This window comes from Galeopterus variegatus, unplaced genomic scaffold (genome assembly GCF_000696425.1).
Source record: "Galeopterus variegatus unplaced genomic scaffold, G_variegatus-3.0.2 Scaffold1264, whole genome shotgun sequence".
NCBI lineage: Eukaryota > Metazoa > Chordata > Mammalia > Dermoptera > Cynocephalidae > Galeopterus > Galeopterus variegatus.
This window is the reverse complement of record NW_007727375.1, coordinates 229,029-243,134: the sequence shown is the minus strand read 5'-3', so window position 1 is coordinate 243,134 and position 14,106 is coordinate 229,029. Positions and strand designations below refer to the sequence as shown.

The 14,106-nt window shown below is 44.5% G+C and overlaps 1 protein-coding gene across 9 annotated transcripts in view; it reads right to left on the bottom strand.

Moving 5' to 3' along the window:
- Positions 1–14,106, bottom strand: part of RNF216 (ring finger protein 216) — a 180,260-nt gene that overhangs the window by 14,690 nt on the left and 151,464 nt on the right. For all 9 annotated transcript variants that reach the window (XM_008575946.1, XM_008575953.1, XM_008575952.1 and 6 more), the window contains one exon: positions 10,569–10,791. In XM_008575946.1, coding sequence (XP_008574168.1) covers positions 10,569–10,791 — 223 coding nt within the window. The remainder of the gene's footprint in view (positions 1–10,568; positions 10,792–14,106) is intronic.

Sequence of the window (14,106 nt, the reverse complement as noted above, 5' to 3'; positions counted from 1 at the left end):
GGATCTTAACCCTTGACTTGGTGTTGTCAGCACCACGCTCAGCCAGCAAGCCAACCGGCCATCCCTATATGGGATCCGAACCTGGGGCCTTGGTGTTATCAGCACCGCACTCTCCCGAGTGAGCCACGGGCCGGCCCTCCCACTGGCTGTTTTTTTTTTTTTTTAAAAATGACCGGTAAGGGGATCTTAACCCTTGACTTGGTGTTGTCAGCACCACGCTCAGCCAGCAAGCCAACCGGCCATCCCTATATGGGATCCGAACCTGGGGCCTTGGTGTTATCAGCACCGCACTCTCCCGAGTGAGCCACGGGCCGGCCCTCCCACTGGCTGTTTTTGAATCTACATCTCACTTTCAAAACCCACTGAGAGTCCATTCTGGAAGGCCATGCTCTGTACCTGCAAGGTCCTGCAGCCCTGCACAGATGCTTCACACGCACTCTTTCCACAGGGGGCTGGTAGGGATTTTACAAGAGGACACTGAGGTTCAGAGAATGCAGAGATTGTTGAAGACCACCAGAAGTGAGGAGTGCAGTGGGGAACTGGGCAGGAGGTCTGGACTTACAGACCCCATGGGTGTCCAGGCAGGGGTGCTCAGGGTGGGCTGTTAGGGAGTGGATGCTGGTCAATATGCTCCACACTCAATAGGGATGTAGACTAACTTGAACTCTCTTGAGACCTGAACTCCCTTCGCCTTTTGTCTACTCAAGCCAGGGGGAATGGTGGGAGCAGCGGCTTTGTCCGTGCTTGCTGCATGGATCCCCCAACAGGGGCCCCAGTGTGTGCCCCTGAGGCCCCAGCACTCCTCTCCATGGCCTTTGGCATGGGCTGTAAAAAAGATCCAGTGGGTCTAGATGAGTTCCCTTCTCTGCCCTCTTTCTGGCTCCTCCTAATCTCCATGAAAACTTTCAAATGGATCCTCAGAACTGGCTCTTTTTTTTTTTTTCCTTTTTGTCTTTTTTCGTGACCGGCAACGGAATCACAACCCTCGGTGTCGCGCCCGCACCGCGCTCAACCAGTGAGCGGACCGGTCTCTATATGGGATCTGAACCCACGGCGGGAGCACCACTGCGCTCCCAAGTGCTGCACTCTACCGAGTGCACCACCGGGCCGGCCCAGAACTGGCTCTTTTTTAACAAGCAAGGCCAGGCTGAACTGGAAGGGAGTGGATGCTGGTCAGTGATTAACATGTCCCAAGACAGCAGGGGCTTAAAAGACTGAGTGTAATAACACAGCAGGCTGGGGTAGAAGTGAACCCACCAGTGCCCCTATCGCTACCCATGGAAACTCAAGGAGGCGAACCCACGAACCACAACGGAGTTAGACAACAATCATGAAGGAAGTGTGTGAAGCACTCCATGGTGGGCCAGCGCACCCCAAATGCAGTGTCAAGGACTAAGCACCAAAGCGAAATGTGAAATGGAGCACCACCCACCCAGCAGATTTGGAAGAGCAGTTTAAATAAAGAAATAAGCAGATTTCATCTTAACAGGGAGAAGGTTTTATTTCCTTTCCTTGAATTCTCTGAGCTCAGCAGGATACAGAAAGGGCTGGGCCTGACACAGAAGACTCTGGCACGCTTGCTTCACATGCAGGTGGGGTGGGTGGGGAGGGGGTGAGACACAGCAAGAGTTTAATAAGGGGGGATGGCAGGGGCCCAGCCTTCTCCAGAAACTCACTGCAGCTGATGGCAGGAAGTGGGGTAGAATTCACCAGAGAGATTTTAATTAATAAGAGAAAAACAAAAACAACCCCTTGACTTGTCCCTTCAACAAGGAAGCCCCTCAGCTCTGTCCATGTAGCAGGGCCTGAACAGAAGGAAGGAAGAGAAACTACAAGCGGTTAAAAGGAGAAAAAGAGAGTTTCCACAAATCAGATATTAACAGTAATCACCATCCACAGGCTGATGGCTCCCAAAATAGATGTTTGAGCACTTGGCACAAAGCTATTTTTGCCAAAATCTTTGAAAGTCCTTTTGAGTCTCTGTTTTCCCAACACTTGTGGTCACCAGGGTTGGCCTACACTTGCCTCCCTTCTGTGACCATGGAGGAAGGATGGGTGACTTTTTTTCATTTCACTTCTTCTCCCCTTAGAAGGGCGGCTGGGAATTGCAAGTCAACTGCTGCTTCCCCTGCTATGATTTTGGGGGTGGGGTTGGGGCTGAGATCCAGGGCATGTGTGTCCACAGCTGTTGTTAATAAACTTGCAATGATTTCATGAAAGGTTTCCAAAGAACTGAAGATTTAGTTTCAAATTATTCCCAGATCAGCTGCAGATCGCCTGAGCAACAGCAGACCCTAACCCCCACCCCCAGCTGTCCCCTGCAACAGGAAATTGGGGGAGGAGGCTGGAGGAGGGTGAAGCCAGCCTGGCCAGCACATGCTGTGCAGCTGGGGGCTGGAATGGCCCAGAGGGAGGCTGACAATGTGTAGGGGAGGAGCAAAGACTTCACAGGCTCTTGGCTGACCCTGGCTTCAGCGGCCATCTCTTTAGGTCAAAGAGGCCCAGCACCCAAACACTTTTCTGTCTAGCGTGCCTCCTCCACAACGACCTGGAGGCGAGGGAGAGATGTGGCCATCTTTTGACTCCTGTCAGGGTCAAGTGCTCAGCCAGGGCCCTGCTGGGATCTGAAGACGACGTGTATCAACATGTTCTGTTCACTGGACTGTGCCTCCTGCCCTCCTTGGTAAAATCCTGTAGTGACACTGAAACCCAATCTGGGACACACCCAATTAGGACAATGTCATAGTGGTAGAGCTGTCAGGCCCTTTCTGCCATTTGCAACTTGAGTGATGGTTCCCAGCCCTCTGTGAGGCCCACCTGCTTCACTGGCTCAGGGACCTCCGTGTATACTACTGGCCATCTCCGTATTTATGGAAGGAGCCTGACCTTGGTCAGAAGACCTGGACTTGCAGCCTGGTTTCATCAAGCTCAGGATCCTGGGCAAATGACCTGAACATCATTTTTCTCATCTGTAAAACGGGCAAGTGCTCCCCACACCCGGCTGTAAAAATCATACCCAAGAGTCTGCAAAACAGGCTCACGTGGCCTAGTGCATGTGTCTGTCATGGCAAGATGAGGAAACAGACGGCAGTTTCAATGACAGCTTGATGATTACACTCATGTCCTTTTTTACCTTCTTACGCAAACGATGATATTAAAAACATTAAATAACAAGAAGTAACAAGCGAAGGCCAACTGTGGAAGCTGGGGGATGATGGGACAACACTGGGGGCTCACTCTACTACTTTTTTCTTTTGTAGAAAGTTGTATTAGTCTGTTTGTGTTGCTATAACAGAAATACCTGAGACTTGGTAATTTATAAGGAAAAGAGGTTTATTTGGCTTACAATTCTGGGACAGCTGCATCTGGCACAGGCCTCAGGCTGCTTCTACTCATGGCAGAAAGTGGCAGGCAGCCAGCGGGTACAAGCAGATCACATGGCAAGAGGAAGCAAGAGAGAGAGGAGAGGAGGTGCCAGGGTCTTTTAAACAATCAGCTCTTGTGGGAACTAACATAGTGAGAACTTACTCCCCCCACCTACAGGGAGCACTAATCTATTCATTTTTTCTTTTCTTTTTTTTTTTTTTTAAAAGATGACCGGTAAGGGGATCTTAACCCTTGACTTGGTGTTGTCAGCACCACACACTCCTGTGTGAGCCATGGGCCGGCCCCCGCACTAATCTATTCATGAGGGATCTGCCCCTATGATTCAAACAGCTTCCAGCACTGCCACATTGGGGACCAGATTTCCACATGAGTTTTGGCAGGGACAACACTTCCAAACTCTATCAAAAGTCAATCTTAGGGCTGGCCTGGTGGCGCACTGGAGAGTGCGCCGCTTGGGAGCACAGCGGCGCTCCCGCCGAGGGTTCGGATCCCATGTGGAGACCGGTTCCCGCTCACTGGCTGGGCGTGGTGCGGGTTGCGATCCCGTTGCCGGTCCCCGGTACGGGCGTGACACCGAGGGTTGCGATCCCGTTACCGGCCAGTAAAAAAGACAAAAAGGAAAAAAAAAAAAGTCAATCTTAAAAGTTTAGGAAAAAATGCTGAAGCCAAAAATTAGCTTCCATCTTAAAGTTTGGAATATCTTTCCTTACAGGTTTTTACCTTTTTCTTATCAACCCTCTCAAATACTCTTCTTCCTCCTTTGTTCCCACAGCATCACATCCCTTCCCTGGCCACTCAAACAAGGGTCTCAAAAGTGCCTAGTGCGGTCCCCATGTTGGACCTACCAGGTTGATGCTGCACTCTTCAACAAGGACCCTGGCCTAGTGGTGTTGGAACCACCGAGGGGGAAAGGTAGGCCTGGGGGCTTTATCTAACGTGCTGAGAACAAAGGACTTGGGATGGAAACCTGAGCTACGACTTACTGGCCACAATCTTCAGCAAGTTTCCTCATTCGTAAAACTGGGATGATACATCTGCCTTAAAGTATTGTTACAGAATTAAATATACTAACAAATATACATGTTAGCTTCAATCCACTCACTGCTGGTTTGGGAAAAATGAGTATGCCTCCTAACCAAACGGCTAGGCGACAATGGTACCAAATTGGTTGTAAAAGCCCTAGGGTTTCATTTGAACTGAACAGGTTTTACACTCTCACATTCAAAAAACAAAGAAGCTGCAGAAAACAATCCTTTATGGTTGGTTTCTCATAGCCAAAACCCAAGACACTCACTCATTTTGTTTTGTATTTAAGGAGAACATGCTGTTATGAATTTTGCCACACTTCTAGACTCTAGCCTGCTAGGCGATTATTCTTCTGAATGAGATTTTTTTTTTTTTTTTTTTAAAAGATGACCGGTAAGGGGATCTCAACCCTTGACTTGGTGTTGTCAGCACCACACTCTCCCAAGTGAGCTAACGGGCCATCCCTATATAGGGATCCGAAGTTGTGGCCTTGGTGTTATCAGCACCACAGTCTCCCAAGTGAGCCATGGGCCAGCCCTTGAATGCGATTTCTAACAGTAATGTACAGATACAACTCGTTAACCCCCTTAGCTAACACTCATGTAGCCACACACGGACGAGACAGTCAGTACATATGGATTTGAATAACTCTTCCCCTACTGCAAAGTAATGCTTGTTTATTTATGTGTTGAGATCTGGCTTTGCATTCTGCCCCACTAATTCAGAAAACCGTGGTTTGCTTCTCTGTTTTTGTTTCCTTTCCTAAAGACATCTTATTTTATAGGACTCTTGGTTGAATGCTTTTGGCTTACTTTTGATAACTGACAGAGAAAGAAAGTTACTATTCACCATTTGAGGTCTTAATATGGAGTTAGTTCAGGTTCCCAAGCAATCGCTAGTCATTAAGGATTAAAACTCAACTTCTCTCCAAACCATGAAGGGATCACTCCCTCGCTGACAAACAAGAGATTCTTCCTGGCCTTGCTGGTTAATTAAGCCAGAGAATAGGCTCGCATGACAGTGCATGCTTTGTTTCACTGAACTTCTGAATGGCTTTGTGTTCTCAGAAGCCCTAACAGATGCTGGGTTGGAATTCAATCAGTCTCCGGGTGAGAATCAAGGAAACGGGGCTGATCCCTGTTTTGATGGGAACGGGACAACTGGAACAAAATCTTTGTCTATGGCTACCAGAGGAAATCAGAGGGGTTTATATTTGCCTGACTGACCTCTTGAATTTAATTTTGAGCAATTACAGAATCTTTCTCAAGCTACAAGATGACAATTCAACAAGAAAACAAGGGGGCAGTTGCATGCTATGGCACCCAAACAAGGTAACAGTGCATGAGAAGACTTTATAACCAATTCCACCTATGGGAAGAAAGGGGAGTGGCAGGAGAACAAACAAGAACAAGAGGGAGGGGGCTGGCCAGTTAGCTTAGTTGGTTAGAGCATGGAGTTACAACTTCAAAATCAAAGGTTCAGATCCCTCTACTGGCCAGCCGCCATAAAAAACAAAACAGAAAATTGCACAATGGGGAGAAGGAAGAAAAACAGCACCAAGGATAGGCCACACTGTTAAACATCCGCCCTCAGGTGCTGACTCCCTCTCTGCTCTTTGTTTCTGGAGATGAAATGTAGCCCAAGGAATACTTGGGAGCTCCAGCTGAGTAAAAAGAATCCTATTTCCTCATGAAGTTCTAGAGATGCTCGGCACCCAGCATGCTAGCTGGATGGGACTGAGCAAGTGAACCAGAACAGCCATGTCCCAGGATGCCTTTCACAAAGGCTGTGGGGATTACCTGGCTGGAACTTCCCACTGTGCTCCCTGTGTTCACGTATTTCCTCAGTGACTGGAGGGCAGGCTTGCTTTGGGTCTCATTGGGTCAGTTAGTCTAGCGTCACGCCTAGCGAGGAGCTTGTTCCTTGACAGAACATTTCTGCTATGGGGACGCCTGGTTTCCATGGAGGACTTGCTGCTTTTCAAAACTGTGGGTAGGGCCAGCCCGTGGCTCACTCGGGAGAGTGCGGTGCTGATAACACCAAGGCCATGGGTTCGGATAATATTTAAAAAAACAAAAACAAAAAAACAAACAAAAAAAACGTGGGTAGCTCTGAGGATCGTGTATTTCTTTAACATGGGCTGAGGTCGGCCTCTAGGCCACCCCACCCCTGGCCAGCAGAATGGTCTGCTGTGGCCTTCCACAGTGGGTAGCCTGTGAGCCTGACATGTTTTCTTTCTAGGCATGCTGGAGATTTTCTGCCTCAGAGGTAAAGATTGGTAGCTAAAAAGACTTTTTTTTTGGCTTATAAAGTGCTGTCTTGAACGGTGTTTTAAAGATATTTGGAAGAATGACCAATTTTAAAAACTGGGAGATTTCACATTAAAACACAGATTTCCAGCCTCTGTGGAGAATCTGAGGCCATGGCAGCCCTGAGCATAGCCCCACCTAGCAACAATCTTTGGGAGCTAAGTAGCACCCCTTTGATAAGCCTACCCCCTCCTCTCCTGTTTGCTACAGTCTCCACCAAGCCCTACTGTGTCCTAGACTTGGCTACTTCATTCATCTATTATCTGTTCTTATCTGCTCCTGTGGTAATTTAGGCCTGTGACCCCAGCTATACATGCTGTTGTTTTCTATGTGTAAATCTTAAGTTTTTTTTCCCTCCACATTAAAAAATATAGATATATAGTATCACTTTTTGTACCTTTTTTTTTTTTTTGGACCGGTAAGGGGATCACAACCCTCGGCACGGTGTGGTCAGCACCACGCTCAGCCAGTGAGTGCACTGGCCATCCCTATATAGGATCTGAACCCGTGGCCTCGGTGCTACCAGCACCGCACTCTCCTGAGTGAGCCATGGGGCCGGCCCACTTTTTGTACAATTCTAATGTGAGCATGTATAAAATTTAACACATTTTCTATTTTGGGGATATTTAAATGTGGTTTCTAAATGTACTCTACTTTAAATAACTTAGTGAGCAGTTTAGTAGATAGACCTTTGTGAACTTGTCTAGTTGTCTCCTTAGGAAACTTTTTCTAGTAAGTGAACTGCTAGGTCATGGGTATACACATTAAAATTTCTGATTTGTATACCCCAACTGCCCACTATGTCCAATTGTACTCCCACCAACAGTGTAGGAGATGGTCACGTTCCCATGTTCTCACCAACATGGGTATAATCAATCTGAAAAATATGTTAATCTGACAGGTGATGTTTTCATTTCCCTTTATTTGGTTATTACAGGGTGGCTGTTACACTACTCCAACAGATTGTGGCTAGGCAGAAAAGCAAGCATCTTTTAATAAGTTTTTTTGCCTACTTGTAATTCTTTTTTCACTTCCCCTGTCCATTTTTTCTCAGTTGGAGTGAAGAGACTAAGTTCACTCCCCAATATAACACCTTCCCTCTCCCATAGTAATTTTTAGTTGGGTCTACGATAACCTAAAATAAAGACTACTTTCCCCAGTTACTCTTGTAGTTGGTGAGGTTATATGATTAAGTTCTGGCTAATGGGATGAAGGAAGTGACTTGGGAGAGCTTCTGTAAGCACAACATTCCTTAAGAGGTGGATGGGCAGGCTCTTTGTCCCTTCTATCCTGTTCTGCTGCCTGGAATGTTGATTTATCAGCCAGAGCGCCTTTTGAGACCATGACCACATATGATTATAGTCTATACTCTGGGAATGGTAGAGCAGAATTCTGGATCCAGCTGGGTCCCTGACCATAACTGCTATCCCATCCTGGGGCTGTCCACCTCTGCACTTACACATAAAGGAGAAATAAACTTCTATCTTGTTTAAGCCACTGCTATTTTTGGGTTTTCTGTTGTTCACAGACAAATCAATCCTTATTAATATAGGGATATTTATTGATTTCTTAGTGAGTCATGTTATCCTTTACATATCAAGAACATTTATCTGAAATCATATATATGTTATAACTTTTTTCCCCAGTCTTTCATTTATTTTTATCTTTGCTTAAGGTTCTTTTGCCGAAGTAAATTTACGTTTTAGTCTGGCCTTGATGCAATGCTAAGAAGGACCTTTCCTTTTCCAAGATTATTAAGGTCATCTCCCTTGTTTTCTTGAAGTATTTCCAAACGGTTAGCCAAGTGCCCCAAACAGCTATCAAACGTCCTCTTTATATAGTAGCCAGTGTGATCTCGAAAACTTAACCCCCCAGAAAAGCCCTACAACAGGCCCCTACTGCGAGACCTGCAGCCTGGCTCTAGGCCAGGCCCTGTCACCTCCCCTGCAGCTCCCCACCTGGAGGCCATGCAGGCTTTCTTCCTTTGACATCTTCTGAAGGCCTTGCTCCTCCCCCACAGGTTTCATTGCAAATGCTGCCCCAGAGACGCTTGCCCACATCACTCTATCTAAAGCCACCCCCCTCCTCCACTGCCTGCCATTCTCTGCTGCATCACACTTATTATTCCAAAACAGTACACTAAAGACTCTTGTTTTAGACTGAAACTGTATACTCCGTGAGGACAGGGGCTTTTCTGTTCAGACTAGTTCTAGCAACACTGTATAGTTAAGAATGAACAAATGAATCAATCTATCATTTCTCCACTGATCTGAAATGGCATTTTTTATCGTACATTAAATTCTTATAGTTCTCTTACTGGTCTCTACTTTGTCCCTTAGATCTATCTGCATGTTCTTGTATTAGTTTACACGGTTTGATTAGTTTAACTCTATAGTAAAAATTAGTTTCATATTCAAAATTATAATCATTTTTTTCAAGAAAATAAATCCTATTAAATTTAGATGTGAACTGCATTTAATTTCTAGATGACTTTGGAGAGAAGTGATCTCTATGTAGTACCATGTGTCCCCTTTGAGGACAGACATGTTTCTCTAATACCTACACCCTCATCACTCTGCCTCAGTGAAAGCGGAGAAGCACCTGTCATCAGCCCAGCCTCCCAGTGGGGCCTTGTGCACTTGCTCCAGGGCAGCAGGGAACTCACCGCTACACTGAATCACATTATCATATCGTTATCCTTACAAATCAGCCTAGAACTGACTGCTTGTTTCTAGTTTAAAAAGAATCATTTTAAGAATTGATACCTTTATATTAAAACTTATTTAAGAACAAAGCGTATTTCTCCATATGTTCAAGTCTCTTCATAACCTTCAATATAGTTTTATAGTTTTCTTTAAATTTCTATATATTACCTGTTAAAGTACATTTCTAGGGTACTTCATGATTTGTATTGCTATTGTGAATGGCATTCGGTGTGTTGATTTTGTATCTAGCTATCTTCCTACTGCTTGTAATAGCTTTCTAGTTGATTAGTCTTTTTACAGGTTTAAAATGGCAAATTTGCCCTTCTTTATATATAAAAGTACTTTCTAAACATTAGCTATGACTTCTCCAGCATCTATATCTTTTGTTTTATTTTCTTAGCTAAATGCAATGACTAGCAGTTCCAGAACAAAATAGTGGTGACATTCTTATATTTGACTTTACTGGGAATGCACTGATGTACTTCATTATTAAATATATGGTAACAACTGTTTCAAAATATGGAGTTTTAAAAAAAAGCATAAATTATATTAAGGGAACATTCAATACTATTTTTTTAAAGCTTAAATCAAAAACAGATATTTGATTTTATTAAATGTCTTTTTACCATGTAAAAATATATGGTAAATTATATTAATAGAGTTGTTAATATTAAACCATCCTTGCATTTCTGGAACAAACTCACTTGGTCATGCTTTCTACTTGCTAATATTTTATTCAGAGAATTAAAAACCTATATTCATAGGTGATATTCATAAGAAAACCTGTAATTTTCTTTGTTAGGGCTATCTGTCAGGTTTTGCTATCAGCATTATGCTGACTTTATACAAATACTGTACAGCTTTCCTTACTTTTTTATGCTCTGGAATATTTCAGATAGCATAGAAAAATTTTATTTCCTAAAGGATTGAAAGAATTTGCCCAAAAAACTGGGCATGTTGCTTTCTGATAAGTAGCTTTTGATTACTTTTTCAATTTTTTCCTGTGGCTACTAGTCTATATTATCTCCCATATCTTTTCATGAATCAAAATTTGTTATATATATACAAAATATTTTTTCATTATAGCAATGTATCTATTTTTTTCCCCTATAAATCAATGGGCAGCCATGTATCTACTCACAGTAGGGTCCGTCCAGAGAGAGCATCTTGAACACTCCTGGCAAGGGGCTCCTGGTGAGCGAGGATGCTGGCAGAAATGGTCATACCCGTTGATAGATACTCGACAGAGGTAGCACATCTGGGCACCGCAGCGGCAGGACATGCGGTTGCAGCCTTCAGACTTGATGAGGCCAGTCCCACACTTATGGCATTTTCTAATGCGGGCAGCAGTCATTTTTTCTTCACTAAAAAAAGAAAACATGATTGGAGCTCACAGGGAAGATGAAGAGGGAAGAAAAATATTACGACCACTGAGTACTTCTTTCTTTTCCTTCCACAAACAATGATTGCCAACAGCTTGTGGTGACATACAAGGAGCGAAAGAGCCCATATTTTGCAACATGAGAACTGGGTTCAAAGTTTATCAGCTGTATGACCCTGAGTTAATTACCCAACTGCCTGGAGACTCAGTTTCCTCATTTTGTGAAACTGGGAAAAAACAACTTTCTTATACTGTTTTAAGGATTACTGATGAGATATAACGCACCCTGGCAAAGTGCCTGGCACCCAGCATTTAGAAAATGACCGCTCTATTTGTTACAGGACTCTCTATAGGAATAAAAGAGAGAAAAGTTTGTGAAACTGGGAAAAAACAACTTTCTTATACTGTTTTAAGGATTACTGATGAGATATAAAGCACCCTGGCAAAGTGCCTGGCACCCAGCATTTAGAAAATGACCGCTCTATTTGTTACAGGACTCTCTATAGGAATAAAAGAGAGAAAAGACTCATTCTTCCTAAATTATGTCTTTTTACATATATAAAGCTGGATAACTGAGAGCCAGTAAGCCTAAACCTTAGTTACACACCCTGGATTTCTGAGTACTTGGCCTGGGAGTGGGAATGTGGTTGGGAACAGCCTATGGCGTGTTCCTTGTCAGCAGAGACCAACTGATCCTATGCTCCCAGACTCCTGCGCTGCCAAGGAATGCGCATGTATCTGACTCAATCCTGGCTAACGGGAAGCTTATAGGTAGGCTACTTGTTTCCAGAGTCATTTGAAGTAATATGGAGGGGCAGACAATTAAGAGTAAAAATGACAGACTGCTCTGTCAAGAGCTGCACTCCTGAATTAGTTACTTCCTGGTGCTCTATTCATAACTATAAAAACACTCACCAACCCTGACCTATAATTGTTAATGTCTCTGTCTTCTTTTATGACACTGAATGCCTTAAAGGCAGAGGGCAGGGGCTGTGCTGCTGTGCCCAACTGGCACAAATAAGCGCGGTCTTAACAGGAGCAGATTGGGAGGTGTGCTACTGAGATCAGGGCAGAGCACAAAGGACCCAAAGGGTGGAAAGCTGGAGAATGGGACTCTTCCCACTGCTCTGATCACTTCTCATCCCTCCAAGTAGGAACCCAAAGAACACTGAGCAGGAAGAGCTGCTCCAGTCGAGAGATGGTGACAGTCTTGGGGGGAGTTTTTAAAATTTTTTTTAAAAAGATGACCAGGGGCCGGCCCGTGGCTCACTTGGGAGAGCGTGGTGCTGACAACACCAAGTCAAGGGTTAAGATCCCCTTACCGGTCACCTTTAAAAAAAAAAAATGACCGGCAAGGGGATCTTAACCCTTGACTTGGTGTTGTCAGCACCATGCTCTCCCAAGTGAGCCAACTGGCCATCCCTATATAGGGATCCGAACCTGTGGCCTTGGTGTTATCAGCACCACACTCTCCCGAGTGAGCCACGGGCCAGCCCTTAGAGGGAGTTCTGATCTGCAGACTCTCTCACCTGAGGTTGGGAACACCCAAGCCTTCTTCCTCCCATTATGCCCAGTTGTTCTGCTAAGTAAGAGCAGCAAGGTGAGTATGGAGCAGGCAAGTGTTTTAAATTATTGATATTTAGAAGACTGTTGTAGTACACGCCTTAGATGCCAGATCATGTGTTTAAAAATAGAAAAATGCATTAAAAAATTGGCTGCTTTGATCCTTGTACCAGCCAGCTGCTAAAAAAAAAAAAAAAAAAAAGAGGCTACTATTTATGTAGGTCTAATTTGTGAATGGCCTAAAATGAAGGAAGGCAGAACTCTGGCTTGAAAGGAATTTAAAACCAGTTTGAATTACAGAAAAACAAATGAGTACCAAGTTTTGTTGAATGGTAAACACTGTCAAGGAGACAAAGTGCATTTATTATCGTCAGCTTAATAATATAATACATATGTTCATGATTTTAGTCAGTTACTTAGTAATTGTAAAGATACTTCTCAATGTTCTATGTTAAAACCCAAGGTACTAATGAAAGTTTCCAATTTGAAAAGCTGTGTCTAAAACATAATTACAACTGTCTATGGCACAAACCTTCTCTATAAGAGCACCCTCGAGACTGAGGCATGGCTTTCAGTTGCGCTCTGGTAGTCTGGGGCTGGCTGACTGTTTCTTGGATAGCTGCTTAGGCTGCAGTGTGTGAGAGAAGAGGCTGAAAAGGGCCAAAGTTACACAGTCCTCTCCTGAAGGCTCAGAAAGGGTACATCTGCTTGCTCTGTCCCACTAAGCTGCCTGTCACCAGTGTGGAATAATAATGGGTGTGGTGGGTGAAGAAAGGTGGCATTCCTAAAATGGATAGAGGAATACATAAAGAACACTTACAATTCAACAGTGCTATGATGTTCAAATGGCTACTCAATACTGCATGAACATCTATTCAAGTCCGTTCCTTTTGCATTCATAAGAACAGTACTAGATAGGGCCAGAATGGTCCTGTATCAAAAAAGGACTGCTACTGTGGCTGGCCAATTGCCTCAATTGGGAGAGCATGGTGCTGACACCAAGGTCAAGGGTTTGGATCCCTGTACCAGCCAGTCAGCAAAAGAAAGAAAAAGAAAAAGAAAAAGAAAAAGAAAAAGAGAAAAAAAAAAAAAAAAAGAAAAAAAAAAAAAAAGGATTGCTATTATGGGATGTGTTAACCACCTATCCAGTAACACAAAAGTGAAAAATGGGACTGAGATCAAAGTTGATTCTCATGGGGGGAAGGGTGGTTTGGCAACTAGATTTTTTTTTTCCTTTTTGTCTTTTTTTCCGTGACCGGTAACGGGATCGCAACCCTCGGTGTCGCGCCCGTACCGTGACTGGCACTGGGATTGCAACCCTCGGTGTCGCGCCCGCACCGCGCTCAACCAGTGAGCGGACCAGTCTCTATATGGGATCCAAACCCTCGGCGGGAGCACCGCCACACTCCCAAGCACCGCACTCTACCGAGTGCGCCACCAGGCCAGCCCTAGATTCTAAAATAGGCAGGAAACAGCCTCACAGGATATGTTGCCAGTGGCAGGACAGGAAGAGAAGTCTGAGCTACCACTGTGTCTACTGATCCTATGTTCTAACAGGAAGGCTCAGGGCCCTCCTCTACGTAGCCAATCGACATCCAACAATTCTGTGATTATTTGTCCTTACCATTAGCCAAGTATGTTGGGAACTCCTCCATGGGAGCTGTCTTTAGATCTTGTGGCATATACTATTCAAAACCTTATGGCCCTCCTTTGTGAGTTTGTGTATGCATGTACG